Source organism: Leptodactylus fuscus, chromosome 3, assembly GCF_031893055.1.
Source record: "Leptodactylus fuscus isolate aLepFus1 chromosome 3, aLepFus1.hap2, whole genome shotgun sequence".
NCBI lineage: Eukaryota > Metazoa > Chordata > Amphibia > Anura > Leptodactylidae > Leptodactylus > Leptodactylus fuscus.
Genome location: NC_134267.1, coordinates 222,871,214 through 222,894,550, shown reverse-complemented (window position 1 = coordinate 222,894,550; position 23,337 = coordinate 222,871,214). Strand labels below are relative to the sequence as shown.

At 39.9% G+C, this 23,337-nt stretch overlaps 1 protein-coding gene across 1 annotated transcript in view; it reads right to left on the bottom strand.

Annotated features, from left to right (window-relative positions):
• OPN5 (opsin 5) overlaps nucleotides 1–23,337 on the bottom strand; it is an 89,825-nt gene that overhangs the window by 19,197 nt on the left and 47,291 nt on the right. Inside the window, exons 2-3 of the mRNA XM_075266819.1 lie at nucleotides 14,483–14,635; nucleotides 8,687–8,806 (exon numbers count right to left, since the gene is read on the bottom strand). Coding sequence (XP_075122920.1) covers nucleotides 8,687–8,806; nucleotides 14,483–14,612 — 250 coding nt within the window. The 5' untranslated portion in view covers nucleotides 14,613–14,635. The remainder of the gene's footprint in view (nucleotides 1–8,686; nucleotides 8,807–14,482; nucleotides 14,636–23,337) is intronic.

Here is a 23,337-nt window from a genome sequence, read left to right as displayed (position 1 = left end):
TATCCCTGTACTGTGACATCACTGTGTGTATTATCTCTCTACTGTGACATTACTGTGTGTATTATCCTGTACTGTGACATCACTGTGTGTATTATCTCTGTACTGTGACATCACTGTGTGTATTATCCTGTACTGTGACATCACTGTGTGTATTATCTCTGTACTGTGACATCACTGTGTGTATTATCCTGTACTGTGACATCACTGTGTGTATTATCTCTGTGCTGTGACATCACTGTGTGTATTATCCCTGTACTGTGACATCACTGTGTGTATTATCCCTGTACTGTGACATCACTGTGTATATTATCTCTGTACTGTGACATCACTGTGTGTATTATCCTGTACTGTGACATCACTGTGTGTATTATCCCTGTACTGTGACATCACTGTGTGTATTATCCCTGTGACATCACTGTGTGTATTATCCTTGTACTGTGACATCAATGTGTGTATTATCTCTGTACTGTGACATCACTGTGTGTATTATCTCTGTGCTGTGACATCACTGTGTGTATTATCCCTGTACTGTGACATCACCGTGTGTATTATCTCTGTACTGTGACATCACTGTGTGTATTATCTCTGTGCTGTGACATCACTGTGTGTATTATCCCTGTACTGTGACATCACTGTGTGTATTATCCTGTACTGTGACATCACTGTGTGTATTATCTCTGTACTGTGACATCACTGTGTGTATTATCCCTGTACTGTGACATCACTGTGTGTATTATCCCTGTACTGTGACATCACTGTGTGTATTATCCCTGTACTGTGACATCACTGTGTGTATTATCCTGTACTGTGACATCACTGTGTGTATTATCCCTGTACTGTGACATCACTGTGTGTATTATCCCTGTACTGTGACATCACTGTGTGTATTATCTCTGTACTGTGACATCACTGTGTGTATTATCCTGTACTGTGACATCACTGTGTGTATTATCTCTGTGCTGTGACATCACTGTGTGTATTATCCCTGTGCTGTGACATCACTGTGTGTATTATCCCTGTACTGTGACATCACTGTGTGTATTATCCTGTACTGTGACATCATTGTGTGTATTATCTCTGTGCTGTGACATCACTGTGTGTATTATCCCTGTGCTGTGACATCACTGTGTGTATTATCCCTGTACTGTGACATCACTGTGTGTATTATCCTGTACTGTGACATCACTGTGTGTATTATCCCTGTACTGTGACATCACTGTGTGTATTATCCTGTACTGTGACATCACTGTGTGTATTATCTCTGTACTGTGACATCACTGTGTGTATTATCTCTGTGCTGTGACATCACTGTGTGTATTATCCCTGTGCTGTGACATCACTGTGTGTATTATCCCTGTACTGTGACATCACTGTGTGTATTATCCTGTACTGTGACATCATTGTGTGTATTATCTCTGTGCTGTGACATCACTGTGTGTATTATCCCTGTGCTGTGACATCACTGTGTGTATTATCCCTGTACTGTGACATCACTGTGTGTATTATCCTGTACTGTGACATCACTGTGTGTATTATCCCTGTACTGTGACATCACTGTGTGTATTATCTCTGTGCTGTGACATCACTGTGTGTATTATCCCTGTGCTGTGACATCACTGTGTGTATTATCCCTGTACTGTGACATCACTGTGTGTATTATCCTGTACTGTGACATCATTGTGTGTATTATCTCTGTGCTGTGACATCACTGTGTGTATTATCCCTGTGCTGTGACATCACTGTGTGTATTATCCCTGTACTGTGACATCACTGTGTGTATTATCCTGTACTGTGACATCACTGTGTGTATTATCTCTGTACTGTGACATCACTGTGTGTATTATCCCTGTACTGTGACATCACTGTGTGTATTATCCCTGTACTGTGACATCACTGTGTGTATTATCTCTGTACTGTGACATCACTGTGTGTATTATCCTGTACTGTGACATCACTGTGTGTATTATCCCTGTGACATCACCGTGTGTATTATCTCTGTACTGTGACATCACTGTGTGTATTATCTCTGTGCTGTGACATCACTGTGTGTATTATCCCTGTACTGTGACATCACTGTGTGTATTATCCCTGTACTGTGACATCACTGTGTGTATTATCCCTGTACTGTGACATCACTGTGTGTATTATCCCTGTACTGTGACATCACTGTGTGTATTATCCCTGTACTGTGACATTACTGTGTGTATTATCCTGTACTGTGACATCACTGTGTGTATTATCCTGTACTGTGACATCACTGTGTGTATTATCTCTGTACCGTGACATCACTGTGTGTATTATCTCTGTACCGTGACATCACTGTGTGTATTACCCCTGCACTATAAGATCACTGTGTTACTATCTGTACTATACAATCTCTATGTGCATTTTCCTTGTGTGTAGACTTGCTGCTTAAGGGAGCCTTCACACGGAGTAAACGCGCATGTATTTTTGCAAAATACGGCCGCAAAATAACGCGGCGTATACAATCCTAACTCCCATTGAAATCAATGGGAGCTTTTACGGCGCTCAAAATCTCACACGCCATATACGTGCAGGTCACGCGGCACGTTACTCCGTGTGAATGGACCCTTATTTTTACACGTGTATTTTTACATGTGTATTTTGCAAAAATTCACTTGCGTTTACTCCGTGTGAAGGCTCCCTAAGGTGGTTCTTGTAGAGTGGAGGCCCCATAATTACCGTATATACTCAAGTATAAGCCAACCCGAATCCAAGCCAAGGGCCCTAATTTTACCACAAAAAACTGGGAAAACTGGGAGGGGGGGGGGGATGCAGCAGCTACTGGAAAATTTCCAAAATTAAAATAGATACCAATAAAATTACATTAACTGATCACTGATCTATACATTAAAAATGAATTGATAGGCCTGCAAATGGAGACACATATAGGACAGGTATAGGACACATATAGGACAGGTATAGGACACATATAGGACTTGCTCCATAAGTTGCAGCTCTTCAATTTGGCCCGGACACACAGCCGCAAAAGCGATGGCATCTATGTGTACGGGCCCACTGAAATATAATAGTCCACAATTATATCCACAATTGTGGATAAAACATCTGGTCATGTGTATTACAGCTTAGTAACTCCATGTGCCTCATAGTAATAGCAGTTAACCCCATCCTGTCCCTCACATTAACCCCCTGTGTGCCTCACATAAGGGTTACTGATATGTGAGAGACATGGAGGTAATAATTATTACATTATACATTATTAAGGCACTTTATTATTACCTCCATATGTCTCACATATCAGTAACCCTTATATGGGGCACACAGGGGTTAATGTGAGGGACATGATGGGGTTAACTGCTATTAATATGAGGCACATGGAGATACTGAAACTAAATAAATAACCCCAAATGCCTGACATTACTAGGAATAGTAACCCCAGTATGTACTTGTGTGTTTTACTTTCACTTTCAGCTCTCCTCGAAGCAGACACAGGAGCAGGGACCTGCCGCCTCCCGGGCAAAGGACTGCAAGGACTTGCACAAATCAAGTGAAGGGGGGAGTGTCCTATATCATTACTGTAGTAACCACTGAAGGACACTCCCCCTTCACTTAATTTATGAAGGTCCTTGCAGTCCGGTACTGCCTGACTCGAGTATAAGCCGAGGGGGGCTTTTTCAGCATAAAAACTGTGCTGAAAAAGTTGGCTTATACTCGAGTATATACGGTACTTGTTACGCCCCCCAGAACAAATACTGTACTGGTACTGAACACCATGTGACCATTTACCAGACTAAATATGGACCCTTAGTTGTACCTTTTGGTAGTGTCATTTTCATAGGTCATGGCCTAAGCAGGGACATAACCACAGGAGGAGCAGAGGTTGTAGCTGTATCAGCTATAGGAACCCAAATCCTATGTGAGGAGACCAGTGCTATATACAGTCCTATGAAAAAGTTTGGGCACCCCTATTAATCTTAATCATTTTTAGTTCTAAATATTTTGGTGTTTGCAACAGCCATTTCAGTTTGATATATCTAATAACTGATAGACACAGTAATATTTCAGGATTGAAATGAGGTTTATTGTACTAACAGAAAATGTGCAATATGCATTAAACCAAAATTTGACCGGTGCAAAAGTATGGGCACCTCAACAGAAAAGTGACATTAATATTTAGTAGATCCTCCTTTTGCAAAGATAACAGCCTCTAGTCGCTTCCTGTAGCTTTTAATCAGTTCCTGGATCCTGGATAAAGGTATTTTGGACAAACAATTCAAGTTCAGTTAAGTTAGATGGTCGCCGAGCATGGACAGCCCGCTTCAAATCATCCCACAGATGTTCAATGATATTCAGGTCTGGGGACTGGGATGGCCATTCCAGAACATTGTAATTGTTCAATATCAAAAAAAGAAAAGTCCAATATCGCTCACCCTTTCCTGATGAACAAGGTGCACCATCCGAAACGCCTCTGGGACTGAGGATCCAAAAGATTAGTATTCCAAATCGTGGTGAAACATAGAAGGATCTGCGACACTTGTTCAGTAAATTTTAAAATCCAATGATTTTATTCATATTTTCTTCTTTAAAAATTCACAAAAAACACTCCATGTAGATAGAAAAAACACATACGAAAGATGGTCGGACAGGACAATATAAAAACCGCTGTCAGTAACGCATAATAATGGCTGACGCGTTTCGAGACCAACCTGGTCTCTTAATCATAGCTCTTGTGCGCATATTGCTGATATATATAAGCAATATGCGCACAAGAGCTATGATTAAGAGACCAGGTTGGTCTCGAAACGCGTCAGCCATTATTATGCGTTACTGACAGCGGTTTTTATATTGTCCTGTCCGACCATCTTTCGTATGTGTTTTTTCTATCTACATGGAGTGTTTTTTGTGAATTTTTAAAGAAGAAAATATGAATAAAATCATTGGATTTTAAAATTTACTGAACAAGTGTCGCAGATCCTTCTATGTTTCACCACGATTTGGAATACTAATTGTAATTGTTCCTCTGCATGAATGCCTGAGGATTTGGAGCCGTGTTTTGGATCATTGTCTTGCTGAAATATCCATCCCCGGCGTAACTTCAACTTCGTCACTGATTCTTGAACATTATTCTCAAGAATCTGCTGATACTGAGTGGAATCCATGCGACCCTCAACTTTAACAAGATTCCCGATGCCGGCATTGGCCACACAGCCCCAAAGCATGATGGAACCTCCACCAAATTTTACAGTGGGTAGCATGTGTTTTTCTTGGAATGCTGTTTCTTTTTAGACGCCATGCATAACGCCTTTTTTTTATAACCAAACAACTCAATTTTTGTTTCCAAAATGAAGCTGCCTTGTCCAAATGTGCTTTTTCATACCTCAGGCAACTCTATTTGTGGCGTACGTGCAGAAACGGCTTCTTTCTCATCACTCTCCCATACAGCTTCTATTTGTGCAAAGTGCGCTGTATTGCTGACTGATGCACAGTGACACCATCTGCAGCAAGATGATGCTGCAGCTCTTTGGAGGTGGTCTGTGGATTGTCCTTGACTGTTCTCACCATTCTTCTTCTCTGCCTTTCTGATATTTTTCTTGGCCTGCCACTTCTGGGCTTAACAAGAACTGTCCCTGTGGTCTTCCATTTCCTTACTATGTTCCTCACAGTGGAAACTGACAGGTTAAATCTCTGAGACAGCTTTTTGTATCCTTCCGCTGAACAACTATGTTGAACAATCTTTGTTTTCAGATCATTTGAGAGTTGTTTTGAGTAGCCCATGATGCCACTCTTCAGAGGAGATTCAAATAGTAGAACAACTTGCAATTGGCCACCTTAAATACCTTTTCTCATGATTGGATACACCTGGCTATGAAGTTCAAAGCTCACTGAGGTTACAAAATCAATTTTGTGCTTCAGTAAGTCAGTAAAAAGTAGTTAGGAGTATTAAAATCAATAAAATGATAAGGGTGCCCATACTTTTGCACCAGTCAAATTTTGGTTTAATGCATATTGCGCATTTTCTGTTAGTACAATAAACCTCATTTCAATCCTGAAATATTACTGTGTCCATCAGTTATTAGATATATCAAACTGAAATGGCTGTTGCAAACACCAAAATATTTAGAACTAAAAATGATTAAGATTAATAGGGGTGCCCAAACTTTTTCATAGGACTGTATGATGCACAGGGGCCCTGTAACCGGGTTTGTTTTGGGGCTCTAGCTAAAACTGTCACATGTAACTGTTCACACTGATCAGATCTAGTCAATCTGTAATCAACCTATAGAAAAAAAGATGTATGAACCTCTCAAGATTTTTTTTACTTTCAAGTTCTGATGGCTCGGGCCCCAGATTGGTTTCGGGTCGAATAAGTTCGGTTTGCATATTTTATAATGGGAAGCTTTACATCTAGGGATTACCCCATTCCCGTCTCACAGGGTTTGTCAGAGGAAGGAACTGCTTGGAGATCAGAAATCTTCTCTTTTCCTTGGTCTTTTTCCATTATCTTCTATTAATTATCATGTAAATTGCTTAATAGACTGACAAATAAGCCTGAGCGCCTCTGGGGCTATGAGGTGAAGGCTGCGTACATATGTGTGTATGCTTGATGGAAGTTGAGTTCTAGATCAATACTAGTTATAGTATTGTCCTTCCGGATGGACATTGTTACCAGCACTGAATTAATCAAGGACAATGTGATATCCCTGAAAGAGACGCCATATTTACCTGGTCGTACAGGATGCAATGGCTCACTGCAGGATGCAGTCAGGCTCAAGTTTTATGCAGGAGATTGCACAGATGCAAAATACTCATACACCTACAATCCATGATGGGGGAAGGCCTCATATTCCAAATGCACAAAGATGAGGCTTCTATAAGATGGGGCTTCTATAAGGTATCAGTTAGTGCACAATGCTAGCTTATATCCTATTAGTGACCCCCATACTATTAGGGTAAGTTCACACGGGCTTTTTTGGTCAGGATTTTGAGGCCATATCCTCCTCAAAATCCTGACCAAAAAGACGGCAGCCATTTAAATCAATGGGAGCTGGTCAGTCAATGGGAGCCGGTGAGCCGACATGCTCATTCTTCAGGCTAATTCACCTTGCGATTCGGCCTGAAGACACTCCCTCCTCCCGACTAGGCCCATTCATTAGGCCTAATCCGGAGCGGAGTGCACGACTGGATGCTGATGCAGTGTATCGGCATTCAGTCACAGCTACCTGTATATTGGACCGGTACCTGAGGCGGCCTCCGCCTCAGGTTCCGGACCAAAAAGCCCGTGTGAACTTACGCTTAGATGAGGCAGGCTTTGCAGCACGTATATACTAAGCACAGGACCTCATATTGTCTCATGCAAAATAACAGGGCTTAACTGTATCCTGGAAAAAGCATTAGTGAATAACCATGAGTTATTAGGAGATATTTTGGCCAAAATATGCAAGCACACGACCCACGCTAAGAGTCCTAGGTTAACATCAAAAACATCCTCATTATAAATCATATCACATAAAGAGAGACCACATTTATCATGTGACTGGCATCTAATATAAGACTTATGTGTGCGCCCTTGGAATACCAGACATTCACTAGAGAGGAGTGAAGCCTTTCATAATGAGCTAGGTTTGTATCCCAAAATTTTCCGAAACTTACAGCGAGCCTCAGATCTCAGAGTATAATACATGAAGTCCTGGGGAGGTACAGAGAAAAACAATAAGACATACTCACCTTTCCTCACCTCTCTGGCCTTCTTTTGCCATCTTCCAGCCTTCTGAGTGATATTACTGATCCTGGAGGGGTGCATGGACTTCATGACATGTCAATCACAGGCCATAGTGGTCCTCCAAGGGAAGGGGCATCAGTCAGGAGGCCAGAAGATGGCGCAAGATAGGACTGGACGCCACATCAGAGCCTAGGAGAGGTAAGGAAAGGTTTGTATGTTGCCTTTGGTCAATCTACACATCAGTCAGTGCAGTATATCGATCTTATAAATCATATGACTGAAGAGAGGCCACATGAAGAGTCCAGGATTCAGTCTCAACATACTAGAAAAATAGACAAACAAGATGTCTCCCCCAAACTAGGACAAAAAAATACCCAGCAATCCCTGGCGCTTCGTTGTCTGGTCCCGATCCCCTTTCTTTACAGCCCAGGATAGCCACACCAGAAGCCATGAGGCTCACAGGACCATTGAGCTCAATGGCTTCAGCTTGAGATGGACTGGAGATGTTCCTCACATATCTCACTGGTTCCTTATCAGCGTGCATTGAGAACATTGATAGGTGAACATGTCTCTTTTTTTTTCTGTAACACCCACCCTTGCTGCCCCTGGCATTGCTCCAAATCCTGGACAACCCCTTTAAGGTACTACCCCAAAGTAAATGAAGCCTCCTACTTTTGGGCCGGGTTTTAAAGCCACCTCTCTTTTTAGGTCAGTCATCTTTCAGAAAAATTCAGGCAAGTAACGGCAAATTTGGGACAATTGGCAACATCATGACCAATTGGATGTCAATTTTCGGACGTAATATAACTTTCTAAACCGTTATCGAGGTGGTTGCTATCAGTCCAACATGGCCTCATATTTAGGTCAGTGGAGCTGATGGACCAAACCACTGACTCCGACTCCACAGCCCGTCTTATATTATCTGTTTGCTGATATTTCCTTTGCAAAAATACAATTTCTCTAGAAGGTTTGGAAAGTGGATACCTGAAATCCCCAGGTCGCAGATGGCCAGGTTCATCGTCATTAATTCAGCCGGCCTCAGCTTCTTTTTTCTTCTACAAGCCATAAATAACACATAGCCATTCCCGAGTGTGGAGAGGACACCTAAAAGACAGAAGATATACAGTATATAGGCCTGAATACAATATGGTGGCATGAACGTGATGCAATGCTACATCTCACTTCCCGTGCACTATACAATTACTATATCCTTCTTTCTTCTTCTGTTCCTTAGCTGCCATGGACTCCTAGTATATCTTCTCTTCACGGCATATGTGTGTCTATGTCTGTAATATATTACTGTGTATTATCCTGTATCTGTATTACTATGCTGCTGTAACATACTGAAATTTCCCCACTGTGGGAATATTAAAGGATTATCTATCTATCTATCTATCTATCTATCTATCTATCTATCTATCTAGAATCACATTACAGTCACGGAACGTGTTCATTGGCTTCTTCCTTCTTGGGCCCAGTAGCAAAACTAGAGTAGGGTTCCTTGAGTAAGATGTTGAAAACAACAAAGACAGACATAGAAAGCCAACCAGTGCACCCACCAACAAACAACTGTACCATAGCCAATAAATTTGATGCAGAAATAGACAGAACCTTTGCCCTGGGTGAAGGAAAAATCAAGGCTCTGCGGGATAAGGATCCAGATCATTACTAGAGATAAGCAAACTAGTTTGTAAAACATTTCCCAAAAAGTTCCATGCTCAATATTTTTGGGATTCCCCACCCACAAATTATTGTTTGGACCCAAGAATTTAAGAAGAGGAGGCGGGGAAAATAATAAACACCTATACTCTTCCTTCTTTATCTCTCCTGGGCATCCATGGGGCCAGTCTTCTATCTATGGCTTCTTTGACTCTCCTCTGTGACATTAGTGGGTCCTGGGTCACCACCAAGGCCTGTGATTGGTGTAGTAGGTTCTAGGAGGTCAGGAGACACTCAGAAAAGAACACCGGTTGCTGCAAGTATGCCCAGGACAGGCGAGGGAGGTGAGTATGAGTGTAAGGTACAGGTGTGAGTATGAGTGTAAGGTAAGCATAACCCCCTTAACCTTTTAATGCCCAATATGTCATAGGATGTTATCATTAACCCTTTTACTGCCCTAGTCCTCCTTCATTCCCTAGACCACTGGGGGCCTTCACTGCCATTTCAAGCAACTATAAAAGCTTATTGCAGGTCAGGTCAGGTTTTGGCCATTGAACAGAGAAGGAATATTTTTATTTCTGCTTCTCTCTTTTGGATTCAGTCCCATTTTTGAGCTTTAATATAAAAAAAAAAAAAAAAAAAAAGCAAGAACATGTGAAGCGAATTCTCCATAACTGGGCATTTTATCAGCATGATATCACACCGTGGTCATGCCTCTCGCTATTTGACAACCCTTCCTCTATCTGTAGCTCCTCCATTGCTGTGTGTGAGGAATGCCCTAAGCAGTCACTATATCGTGGGGAATCATGAAATGAAACACCAGAAACAGACCCTCCCTGCGATCACGAAGATCACACTATCCTCAGAGAACCTACCCTAGATGGCCTACAGCAGGCACAGTCCGGTGCCTAATGGAGCTTTGAGGTTTTCATGTGAATACATTTTCTTCTTCACTGCTTTACTGACCTCATTTCCCAATCATTTATCATATTAAAATATACATTGTATTAAGAAATTATTCCTTCGTATTATTTTAGGTTTGAGGTCAATATAAGGAGCCTCCATCATTAGTACAATGGGCTAAGGGGTCATTTCATATTTAGACGCTCACATCAGGAGATTGCTCTTAGAATAAGCTGATCCAACTTTGATCTATGGCAATCAGTTGTAGTTTTCATTGAATCCAAAAGTTCCCTGCAGTGCCCTCGCAGGAGAAATGAGGTATTATATCGTGCTCATTGAAATGCATGGACACAATGGAGGAATTTATTTAGACTAGCGAATCTTACACCAGTCTGAGTTCATTCCCCGAGAAAACGCCCAAGAAATTTTAAGAGGCTCCAACCTCTTAATAATTCTTCTGTATGTTGGTGTGCGTGAACTCAAATCTATGCTAGTCCGGATCCGGTATAAATTTGTGGCATAATTCACGCCGCCCAGATTCCTACGCCAACGTCTGAATGTTTTCTCCACCTTTTTTTTTAGTGGCTAGTGAGGTACAAGAGCTGACGTGTGTAATGTGTGCCAGAAAGGCTTGATGAGTATTTTTGGCCACTTTCTAGGTACAGAATGGATACTATATGGCTTCCAATAAGTATGTGGACACCTGTGGTAGAATAGAAAAACAACATTTATTCCTATTCAATAGTTGGTAGACCCCAGCAGACGCTTCCTTACGGATGGGATTGAGCGACACAATACTCCCGGTGCCTGGTGAAGCTCCTGGTGTATATGAGCCATCAGTTGGGTGCGGTTTCTCTGTCCAGCACCCATCGGTCACCATCTCCCAGTTTCGGGGGTCTGCTAACTCGGGGCACATTCTGACAATCACCGTTCAACTTCCGCTTCGTAATCACATAGGCCACTGTCGATTTTGGGTAATTCAGTTCGCTTGCTATGTCCCTTAAAGGGATCCTATCATTTAAACACTTTTTTTTCTAGTTTACACGTCGGAATTGCCTTAAGAAAGGCTATTCGTCTCCTGCCTTTTTAAGTCATCTATGGCCCACTGTTCGGTGAAAAATCCTGTTTTTGTCGATATGCAAATGAGTTCTCTTGCAGCACTGGGGGCGGGACCCAGAGCTCAAACAGCACTGGGGTCATCCCCAATGCTGCGAGAGAACTCTACAGCGACGCCTCCTTCTTCTTCAGGCACCGCTTCTTCATCTTCTTCTTCCAGCTGGGATCAGACTTGTGTGCCTGCGCAGTCGGCTCTGTCATCAGAACCCAGACAGAGCCAAGTGCACAGGCTGGCTGGCAGCCATTTTTTGGAGGCCGCTTACGCGCGCATGCACAATACGCTCTTGTGCTCCATAGCCGGAAGAAGAAGATGAAGAGGCGGTTGCTGAAGAAGGAGGAGGCAGCGCTGGAGAGAGTTCTCTTGCAGCATTGGGGATGCCCCCAGTGCTGTTTGAGTGCTGGGGCCCGCCCCCAGTGCTGTGAAAGAAATCACTTGCATACCGACAAAAAACGGATTTTTCACCGAACGGCGGGCCGGAGACGAATTATAAAGGTAGGAGACAAATAGCCTTTCTTAAGGCTATTCTGATGTGTCAACTAGAAAAAAAAGTCTTTCAATGACAAGATCCCTTTAAGGATCGACCATTTCTGTGGTACCCCATGATTACCCCTTTCTCGAAATCGGATAACTCTGCACCTCGTGGTATCTTTCACGCAACTAATGCCAATGTTGTTTTCTACTTAACGGCGGAAGGCGTGACGTACATACCGACGCCAGATATCTTCATTTGCATGGGTATCCAAATACTTATTGGTAGACACTGTAAATCTGGGCCTCTGGGTCCTCCAGAGTTGTAATCTCTCTTTGGAGGACAACCCATTAACCCCATGAAAACCAGTCAATTTAAGAATTGGAGCTATTGGATGACTCCTTTCTTTAAGATGGTAAAGAGTTGGCTAATTGGTTACTTTAAGGAAATGGAGGGGAAAACACCAATGGGCCCCATTACACATTTTGCATTAGGGCCCAGGAGCTTTAAGGCCAGCACAGCTTTTTGAAGGACCGGCACGGGTCTCAGACCATTCATCGCTACAGTAAGGTATTGAGGAAGTAACCCAGTAATGAGGACAAGTAACGTCTTTGTCTATTTCTTTTTTTCCTACTTATGGAATCACAAGACGATCACTGCTTTCCAGGAGGAGGATTGTTATCTTTATGTTTCGCGTGTAGCAAGAAAAAAGTGTCGACGCTCATTAAGCGATAAGTAAAATGATGTCAAATGGAGCAGAATAAAAGGCGATAGTAGAAAGCAATAAAAACATCTGCAGGGCAAGAGATGCATCTTATTAAGATAATTCCTAGGAAAATGAATATATATGTAAGGGCGATAAATAGGATCAGAAGGAGTAACTATCCAATAGAGCAAAGAATAGAACCTCTGTTCCCTACGCTTGGTCTGAACACAGTATACAGTAAAGCTTATGCCTGTCTACCGTCAAGGACCCGACGCCGCACTACATAAAACAACCAATAAAATTTGACTAGAGGGTCCAGGCTACAGGCAACCCTTATGTGTCTGATATAGGGACTGCAGAACAGAGATAGGAGTATGGCATCAAGCCAAAGAACCACATGTTGGATTCAGTGGTATAACATAAGTTACTTTTTATCAATGGCCTCCATAGCTATAGCCCTGATCTCATCATCATCCAGTCTGTCTGGAGATGACATGAAGAGATAGAAGGATTGGAGCAAACCTACATCCACAGAAGATCTGTGCTTAGTTCTCCAAGATGGCGGCAGGAACAACCACCTGATATTTGTAGCACCAGATATCAAACTTCCATCTTCCAACACAGATTTTCAAGGTTCACATTTGCAGGATTGCTCTGTTTTATAGGGGCAGACGCAGGTTATGGAGCTGCTTTGGAGACTGTGGAGAGAGTTCCCAGTTGGCCCAACACTGTGCCATTGATGGTTTACATTGTGTTAAAACTTACTTTACAATAGTGATTTTACAAGACTGCAAAAAAAAAAAAAAAATCATTATATTTCAGACCCTTTGTTTCCAGGCATGGCTCATATACAACTTTATTACCTTGGCATTATCCAGCCGTCTAGTCTAGAATTATTGGAAACAGATTGCTTCATGGCTTCATCTAACAACACTTACAATACCAAAAGCCAGGGCCTGCAGACATTAGATCCATTGTAGGGTTTGGATGTCACCAGTTGGATAAAAGTCATCCAACAACCTTTTGGCATCGGACAGAAGAAGGGGACAATGGGGACATGTATTAGGATTGGACTTTTCTATGAGAGTTTTAATTCATTCTCCTTCTGGTGTGAGATGTGCCTGAATTATGAAGAGCCTTGAGATAATTCTGGTGGGGGCACCACAGGAGGTCCCATGTGTCAGAACTGACATCTAGGTTAGTAAGGGGCTGGTGTAGATTTCAAGTATAACTCACATCTGTTATCATTCTCACTAGAGATGAGCGAATATACTTGAGTCTTTGTGATCGAATACCTTGGCCGCATTGAGCTCCCGCTGCAAAAACCCTTCCGTCGCATCAAAATTTTACTGCCCCTCCCACCTTCCCTAGCGTCGGGAGCTATGCGGCCAAGATATTCGAACACAAAGACTCGAGTATATTTGCTCATCTCTAATCTCACTCTAGCCAACCTTGTTACCTTTAACACATATGTGGGCTGTGCACCGCTCATACTCCATATCCATAGTAGTTTTCTGAATTAGGTGAAATACATCTTCCCATTTCTAAAGATAGTAAGAAACACAATGATGCCCGGGGAAGGTGCAGGAACATAATAACTACTGATGTCCCCCATCCCTCACCTTTCCTGCACTCCCATGCTTCCCTTTTAGTCTTCTCCTGGGTGACCAATGAGACACGCAATTGGGCCTTGGTGGTCCCATGGTGCGTACCAACATCGTAACTCTTTAAAGCAACTCTCATGATGTTGCCAGGCCCCACATGTGACTGTCTTCCAGTTGGGAGGCCGGAAGGCAACCAAAAAGGACTATGAAGAAGCCCAGGATTGGTGGGGGAAGATGAGCACCAGTGTTTATTGCGCTTTTGTACTTCCACTGAATATATACAGTACATAGATCTGACAGATGGAATATGATCAGGACTTACCAATGATCAGCAGGTACAATGCGGCAATGATATCAGCTCCTTTAGACAGCTTGGAATCAAACAGGTCTCCTTCCCTGTCATATGATGGAAGCAAGCCCTCACCGCCGAAAAAGCTTTTATTGGTTGCCATCTTGCCTTACATGTCATTCATGCCTGTGGACAAAAACAAAATGTCACTGTAAGTTAGCAAGAAGTATGGAGAAGATGAAGGACAAACTGCAGCATCAGACTACACACGGCTTCTTTGTAGTCTGTAGCCATGGTCATGCATGGGTCTGCATAAAAGGTCCGTACCTAAAATGGTTTTAGGTAGCCTGGAAACATGGTACTAGTGGTGGGAACCCCAATGATCACTTATTCTGTAGATAGGTGATAAGTATTCATCATGGGAAAACCATCCTTGCCTGACTGGTGGAAAGCCACCAAACTCCGACTTACCCTACAGCTGAGACGTCTTCATTCTCAGCATATGTAGGGTTTCCGGATGTCAGACTCCAACCACTTAGCCAATGCGGACATCATCTATCTATACACTATACTTGGCTATGGCAAAAACTCTCCTTTAAATTTCTATCTGATGTTGGACATATCTTTGACCACTATAGGGAATGGGGTTTGAAAACATTGACTGTCTATAACTGGAGTAACCCACGCCTTGTATGTTATACACCACATCTTATTAGTATCCTGTTCGTTAAGTTCTACAAATTTTCTTGGCAGAAGTAGAAAATAAACAATACAATACATAGAATGCCCCAAAGCTGGTAATGGGAAGAACAAGATGACGTCAATGAGATTCTACTATACGTTCCTTTTACTTATAATTGTCATTACCGTAAATAGTTATAATATATTTTTGCATCTTTTTTAGTTTTTGGCCCATGTTCAGTGTCTGATAAACCCCACTCTACCATCTGGCTTACAACTCATGATTTTGACCTCTGTGAGCCTGGAAAACCTACAAGTCACTTCCAGATTGGAAATCCATATCAACAATATCCTCATACCTGTATAATTTTGTTAATTGCCAAAAAATAAACTATTAACCCTTCTATTTCTGAAAACATTCTTAATTTGCAGAATTTTTTTTAGTAGAGAGACAATGGTAAGACAGACAAGAGACCTTCGTAATTTGTCAACATTTGGTCCCCGTGGAGGATGTTTAGAGGAATCCTATAGATAGAGGTTTTCCCAGGTATGGACCCCTCTCTGCATCCCTGTATTTACACTTTTGTTTCCCATGAAACATCATGCGGTTCGACAACTTTTAACACGTTATGTCAGAGGCTGCGAAGAAGAAAACTGTTTAAAAGTAACGGCGTGAAGGTAATGGTCACTGTCTAGCTGCGATCTTTCAGCGGTAAGTGGATTGAAATCTTCACACCGCTTATCATGGCACAAAAACAAAAAGCAATTTTGCTGGAGCGCATACTGGCAGTCTGTAAAGTTAATATATCTGTTCGCCGTATGGGGGCAAATATGTTCTGACTGTCCAAAGAATGAACTGACATGGAAGGAGATGTTACAAGGAAAAGCTCTTTTCCTTGAGAAATATTTCATTTCAGCCCATGCAGAGATGTCTTACTGAACAGTACAAAAATCAGAAATGGTCACTAGTGTGATGTGGAGAAGTAAGTACAACCATCGTCATGAGCATAATATAGTGATAAAATCTAGTGTATACTGAAGCTGACATCTTTTGCATTCACAAAAAATTTTTCCACCATTTCCTCCATTAATTTTTTTCTCTTCCTCTGGTCCTATTTTGTGTCATTTCATCATTAGACCGAGCCCTTGAAGCTCAAATATGGCTGCCTCATCCTCCTCCTTACTGACCAGTATCAGGATGCAAGACAACTGGCTGGAGCAGGAGCAGTGCCCTGTCTACAGTACAACAACAAGTTCGTCACACTATCCATCTAGTTAAGGCCCAATCAGTCTACGGACAAAGATGGAGTAGATCCGGTGGAGATAACAACTCTGTCTCAGGTCTCTCGTTGTCATTTTGCCGTGACATAAAGCAATGTATCAGTATAAATATCAAGAAAAGTTTCATTGGCTACTGAAAGTTTTTGGAGGAAATTCTCTTGGGCAATTCCTTTTAGTAATCCTGGCTGAGCCTGATGGTGGTTGATGGTGAATGCAGAGACAATGTTCTATGGTGTATTGGTCCATGAAATGAAGGTTCTTCAGAACCAGAAGACTTGAGCTAAGGCTGAGTGATGGTCCTGGGGGTCAGTCAGCATCTCTCTCACTTGGGTAGTCTCGTCAACACAAACTACCAAAAAGACCTGCAATGCACAGACTGTCTCCTTCTGTGAGAGAGACAAAAAGAGCTGCTCCATTCATTGTCAGGATACAACTCCACAATATACAAAGCCCATATTCAGGCTTCCCATAGATGTTACATTTCTGTTGGTAAAACCAAAGTGGATACCTCCAACAAGATAATCGTACAATTGAGTGGAGACTCTAGGACCCTGTTGAGCTACTAATAATAATAATAAATTTTGTTTATATAGCGCCAACATATTCCGCAGCGCTGTACAATTTGTAGGAATCAAATACAGACAGAAAGATACATTACAAAGAAAGTCATTTCACACAATGGGACTGAGGGCCCTGCTCGCAAGAGCTTACAATCTATGAGGTAGAGGGGGTGACACAAGAGGTAGCAGGGGCGGTATTGCTTATACAGGGGTCAGACACTTTTGTAATAGAGGTGACTGTCATTACACAAACATAAAACTTTATGAGCCGTCACCAGTCGTGTCCTTTAACATGTGAAAGGTGCTTGAACATATGAAGTTAGCCTGAAATGGCATCATATCATGTGGGGAAATGTGGGAGTGGGGACAGAGGAGGGTTAGATTTGGGGGATTCTAATTACGGTACGGAAGGGTTTATATTAGGAATTGTGATAGGCTTGTCTGAAAAGATGCGTCTTTAGTTTGCGTTTGAAGCTGTAGAAATTGGGAGTTAATCTGATTGTCCGGGGTAGAGCATTCCAGAGAAGTGGTGCAGCTCGGGAGAAGTCTTGTATACGAGCGTGGGAGGTTCTGATAATAGAGGATGTAAGTGTTAGATCATTGAGTGAGCGGAGAGCACGGGTTGGGCGGTAGAAAGAGATGAGGGAGGAAATGTATGGAGGTGAGGCATTATGGAGAGCCTTGTGGATGGCCTGGATATAAAGTAAAATAGGTTTGGATATGGAGGTATACAGGTTATGTATAGTATCCTGCAGAAAATGTGTTCACAGATGACATAGCTGGACCGCCAGATCCTGCACACTCATAAACTGCTTAAACTGGAGTCATAGCTGATCCCATAAATATTCTGTTAGAGATTACTCTGGAGATCGTGCAGGGCGAGTGTTGTCATTGAGACATTCCTGGGAAATCCTGTGCGCGGGTGAGCATTATCCTGCTGAGAAATGCCTTGCGGCTGCAGGATGTTCTGTACATATTAATGAGCTGTTAGTGAAATATGAAGAATGAGTCTTTAGTAGTTGATACCTTTTTAATGGCTAACAAAAATGATGACAGATTTTTCGCTACTAGGGATGACTGCTTGTGGTATACAATGGCTCCCCAGACCATCACACCAGCAGTTGGGGCAGTTTTCCTCTCCACAGTAAAGGCAAGATTGAAGCTCTTACCACAAGGTCTCCATACTGGAACCCAACTGTTGTCAGATCCCAATTAGAACCTACATTTGTTGCTGAAGAACAAACAGTTCCAATTCGTACCAGTCCTGGTTTCTTGTGTACGATACCATTGCAAATGAAGGTAACAGTGGCTGGCTGTCAATGGCAGGACACATAATGGGTGCCATAATAGTCAAGGCAGAAGCAATGGGGTGTAATAAAGGGGCCACCTGTATACGGATGGTGGACAAGGAAACTGTGGGAGTTGCTCGTGCTTGTCAATGGATTAAATGATCCTCTCCACTGGTGGTCAGTCTGGGCCATTTGGAATCTGTTTGCTGTGTAAGCGTGGCATCATGTAGCTACTGCTTCTCCGAACATCTCCTAACAGCTAGGCCTCAATGGCCAAGAGGGTGCTCAATTAGTTGAAACGACCATCCAACTTCTCTCAGTCCAATGATGCGTTCTCTCTTAAAGTAAGTCAACTGGGCAAAATGTGTTTGAATGTGTTGTAGAGTTAATGAGGTACACTACCCAAAAGTAGCCTTTTCATTGGATACTGGGAGAAGCACTTTTATGCACATTTTTATATTTCTATCTAGGTGTTAATTTTTACTGCCAATGAGTGTATATTTAACTAATATTAAAATAGATTTGTCTTAAAGTAATCAATAAGAGCTAGTGTGAAAACTAGTGAGAAAAGTGGAAATGTGGAGCTGGCTATAACAAGATGCCAAATGTAACAAGAACTGACAAGGTAGAGGGAGCAAAAAACAGGATTCATGGTTTAGAAATTTTATCCTGACAAGTGAAAACGGGAGCAATGACAGACCGGGCCAAGAACAGATTATTTACATACTGATTAAAAGATAATTTTCTTGGCATCAAGATTTCACTTTGACACATAAATGTATGTTAGCTTTATCACTAATCTCCATAGCAAGTGCATATGATTGGTTTAGAAGTGATTCCCATGAAGTCCTTCAAATGTCAAGAGCTGGATTTTATCTATCTAATTATCTATCTATATCATATCTATCTATCTATCATTTATCTATCTATCTATCTATCTATCTATCTATCATCTATTTATCTATCTATCTATCTCATATCTATCTAATATCTATCTATCTATCTATCTATCTATCTATCATCTATCTCCTATCTATCTATCTATCTATCTATCTATCTATCTATATATCTATCTATCCATCTATGTCCTATCTATCTATCTATCTATCTATCTATCTACCTATCTATCATCTATCTATCTATCTATCTATCTATCTCATATCTATCTATCTATCTATCTATCATCTATTTATCTATCTATCTATCTATCTCATATCTATCTAATATCTATCTATCTATCTATCTATCTATCTATCTATCATCTATCTCCTATCTATCTATCTATCTATCTATCTATCTATCTATCTATCTATCCATCTATGTCCTATCTATCATCTATCTATCTATCTATCTATCTATCAATCATCTATCTATCTATCTATCTATCTATCTATCAATCTATCTATCTCATATCTATCATCTATCTATCTATCTATCTATCTATCTATCATCTATCTCCTATCTATCTATCTATCTATCTATCTATCTATCTATCCATCTATCTCCTATCTATCTATCTATCTATCTATCTATCTATCATCTATCTATCTATCTATCTATCTATCAATCATCTATCTATCTATCTATCTATCTATCTATCTATCTATCTATCTCTCTATCTATCATCTATCTATCTATCTATCTATCTATCTCATATCTATCTATCATCTATCTATCTATCTATCTATCTATCTATCTATCTATCTATCATCTATCTTCTATCTATCTATCTATCTATCTATCTATCATCTATCTCCTATCTATCTATCTATCTATCTATCTATCTATCTATCTATCCAGGGGTGAACCTTCCCCTTTCGCAGCCCGAGCTAACCGGGAGGAGGGGGCGAATCGGGGGCGTGGCCGGGTGGATAGGGGGCGTGGTCGGTGTATCAGGGGTGTGGCCGAGTGGATCAGGGGCGTGGCCGAGTGAAGGGCGGGGTTTAGCCCCGTTCGCTGGCAGAGAGTAGGCCCGGAGACTGCCTGCTCTCTGCCTGAGCGTGAGGGGAGGCTGCCGGAGCAGCGCTGCTCCAGTGGCCTCCCCAAACCACCGCTCCGTGATAAGCTTGTCCTGGACTGGCTTAGGTTAGGAAAAATGCCGCCCTCCCTGAGGCCTTGGCATAGTGCCGCCTGAAGCGCTCGCTTCAGGTCGCCTCATGGGAGGTGCGGCACTGTATCTATCTATCTCATATCTATCTATCATCTATCTATCTATCTATCTATCTATCTATCTCATATCTATCTATCATCTATCTATCTATCTATCTCATATCTATCTATCATCTATCTATCTATCTCATATCTATCTATCATCTATCTATCTATCTATCTATCTCCTATGTATTTATCTATCTATCTATCTATCTATCTATCTATCTATCTATCTATATATCTAATTATCTATCTATCTCATATCAATCTATTATCTATCTATCTCCTATCTATCTATCTATCTATCTATCTATCTATCTATCTACCTATCTATCATCTATTTATCTATCTATCTATCTATCTATCTATCTATCTAATATCTATCTATCTATCATCTATCTCCTATCTATCTATCTATCTATCTATCTATCTATCTATCTATCTATCTATCATCTATCTCCTATCTATCCATCTATCTCCTATCTATCTATCATCTATCTATCTATCAATCATCTATCTATCTATCTATCTATCTATCTATCTATCTATCTATCCAGGGGTGAACCTTCCCCTTTCGCAGATCTATCTATCTATCTATCTATCTATCTATCTATCTATCTATCTATCTATCATCTATCTATCTATCTATCTATCTATCTATCTATCTATATATCTCATATCTATCTATCATCTATCTATCTATCTATCTATCTATCTATCTATCTATCATCTATCTCCTATCTATCTATCTATCTATCTATCTATCTATCTATCTATCTATCTCATATCTATCTATCTATCTATCTATCTATCTATCTATCTCATATCTATCTATCTCCTATGTATTTATCTATCTATCTATCTATCTATCTATCTATCTATCTATCTAATTAGCTATCTATCTCATATCAATCTATTATCTATCTATCTCCTATCTATCTATCTATCTATCTATCTATCTATCTCCTATCTATCTATCTATCTATCTAATCTATCTATCTCCTATCTATCAATCTATCTATCTATCTATCTATCTATCTATCATCTATCTCCTATCTATCTATCTATCTATCTATCTATCTATCTATCTATCATCTATCTATCTATCTATCTATCTCATATCTATCTATCATCTATCTATCTATCTCATATATATCTATCTATTTATCTATCTCATATCTATCTATCTACAGTATCTATCTATCTATTTCATATCTATCATCTATCTATCATCTATCTAATATATATCTTTCTCATATCTATCAATCTATCGAATTATCTATCTATCTATCGATCTATCTCTTATCTATCTATCTATCTATCTATCTATCTCCTATCTATCTATCTATCTATCTATCTATCTATCTCCTATCTATCTATCTATTAGCTATCTATCTATCTATCTATCTATCTATCTATCTCATATCTATCTATCTATTTATCTATCTCATATCTATCTACAGTATCTATCTATCTATTTCATATCTATCATCTATCTATCATCTATCTAATATATATCTTTCTCATATCTATCAATCTATCGAACTATCTATCTATCTATCTATCTATCTCATATCTATCTATCATCTATCTATCTATCTATCTATCTATCTATCTATCTCCTATCTATCTATCTATCTCCTATCTATCTATCTATCTATCTATCTATCTATCTATCTATCATCTATTTATCTATCTATCTATCTATCTAATATCTATCTATCTATCATCTATCTCCTATCTATCTATCTATCTATCTATCTATCTATCTATCTATCTCATATCTATCTATCATCTATCTATCTATCTCATATATATCTATCTATTTATCTATCTCATATCTATCTATCTACAGTATCTATCTATCTATTTCATATCTATCATCTATCTATCATCTATCTAATATATATCTTTCTCATATCTATCAATCTATCGAATTATCTATCTATCTATCGATCTATCTCTTATCTATCTATCTATCTATCTATCTATCTATCTATCTATCTCCTATCTATCTATCTATCTATCTATCTCCTATCTATCTATCTATTAGCTATCTATCTATCTATCTATCTCATATCTATCTATCTATTTATCTATCTCATATCTATCTACAGTATCTATCTATCTATTTCATATCTATCATCTATCTATCATCTATCTAATATATATCTTTCTCATATCTATCAATCTATCGAATTATCTATCTATCTATCTATCTATCTATCTATCTCATATCTATCTATCATCTATCTATCTATCTATCTATCTATCTATCTCCTATCTATCTATCTATCTATCTATCTATCTATCTCCTATCTATCTATCTATCTATCTATCTATCATCTATTTATCTATCTATCTATCTATCTATCTATCTAATATCTATCTATCTATCTATCATCTATCTCCTATCTATCTATCTATCTATCTATCTATCTATTTATCTATCTACCTATCTATCATCTATCTATCTATCTATCTATCTATCTCATATCTATCTATCTATCTATCTATCTATCTATCTATCTATCATCTATTTATCTATCTATCTATCTATCTCATATCTATCTAATATCTATCTATCTATCTATCTATCTATCTATCATCTATCTCCTATCTATCTATCTATCTATCTATCTATCTATCTATCTATCTATCTATCTATCCATCTATGTCCTATCTATCATCTATCTATCTATCTATCTATCTATCAATCATCTATCTATCTATCTATCTATCTATCTATCAATCTATCTATCTCATATCTATCATCTATCTATCTATCTATCTATCTATCTATCTATCATCTATCTCCTATCTATCTATCTATCTATCTATCTATCTATCTATCCATCTATCTCCTATCTATCTATCTATCTATCTATCATCTATCTATCTATCTATCTATCTATCAATCATCTAT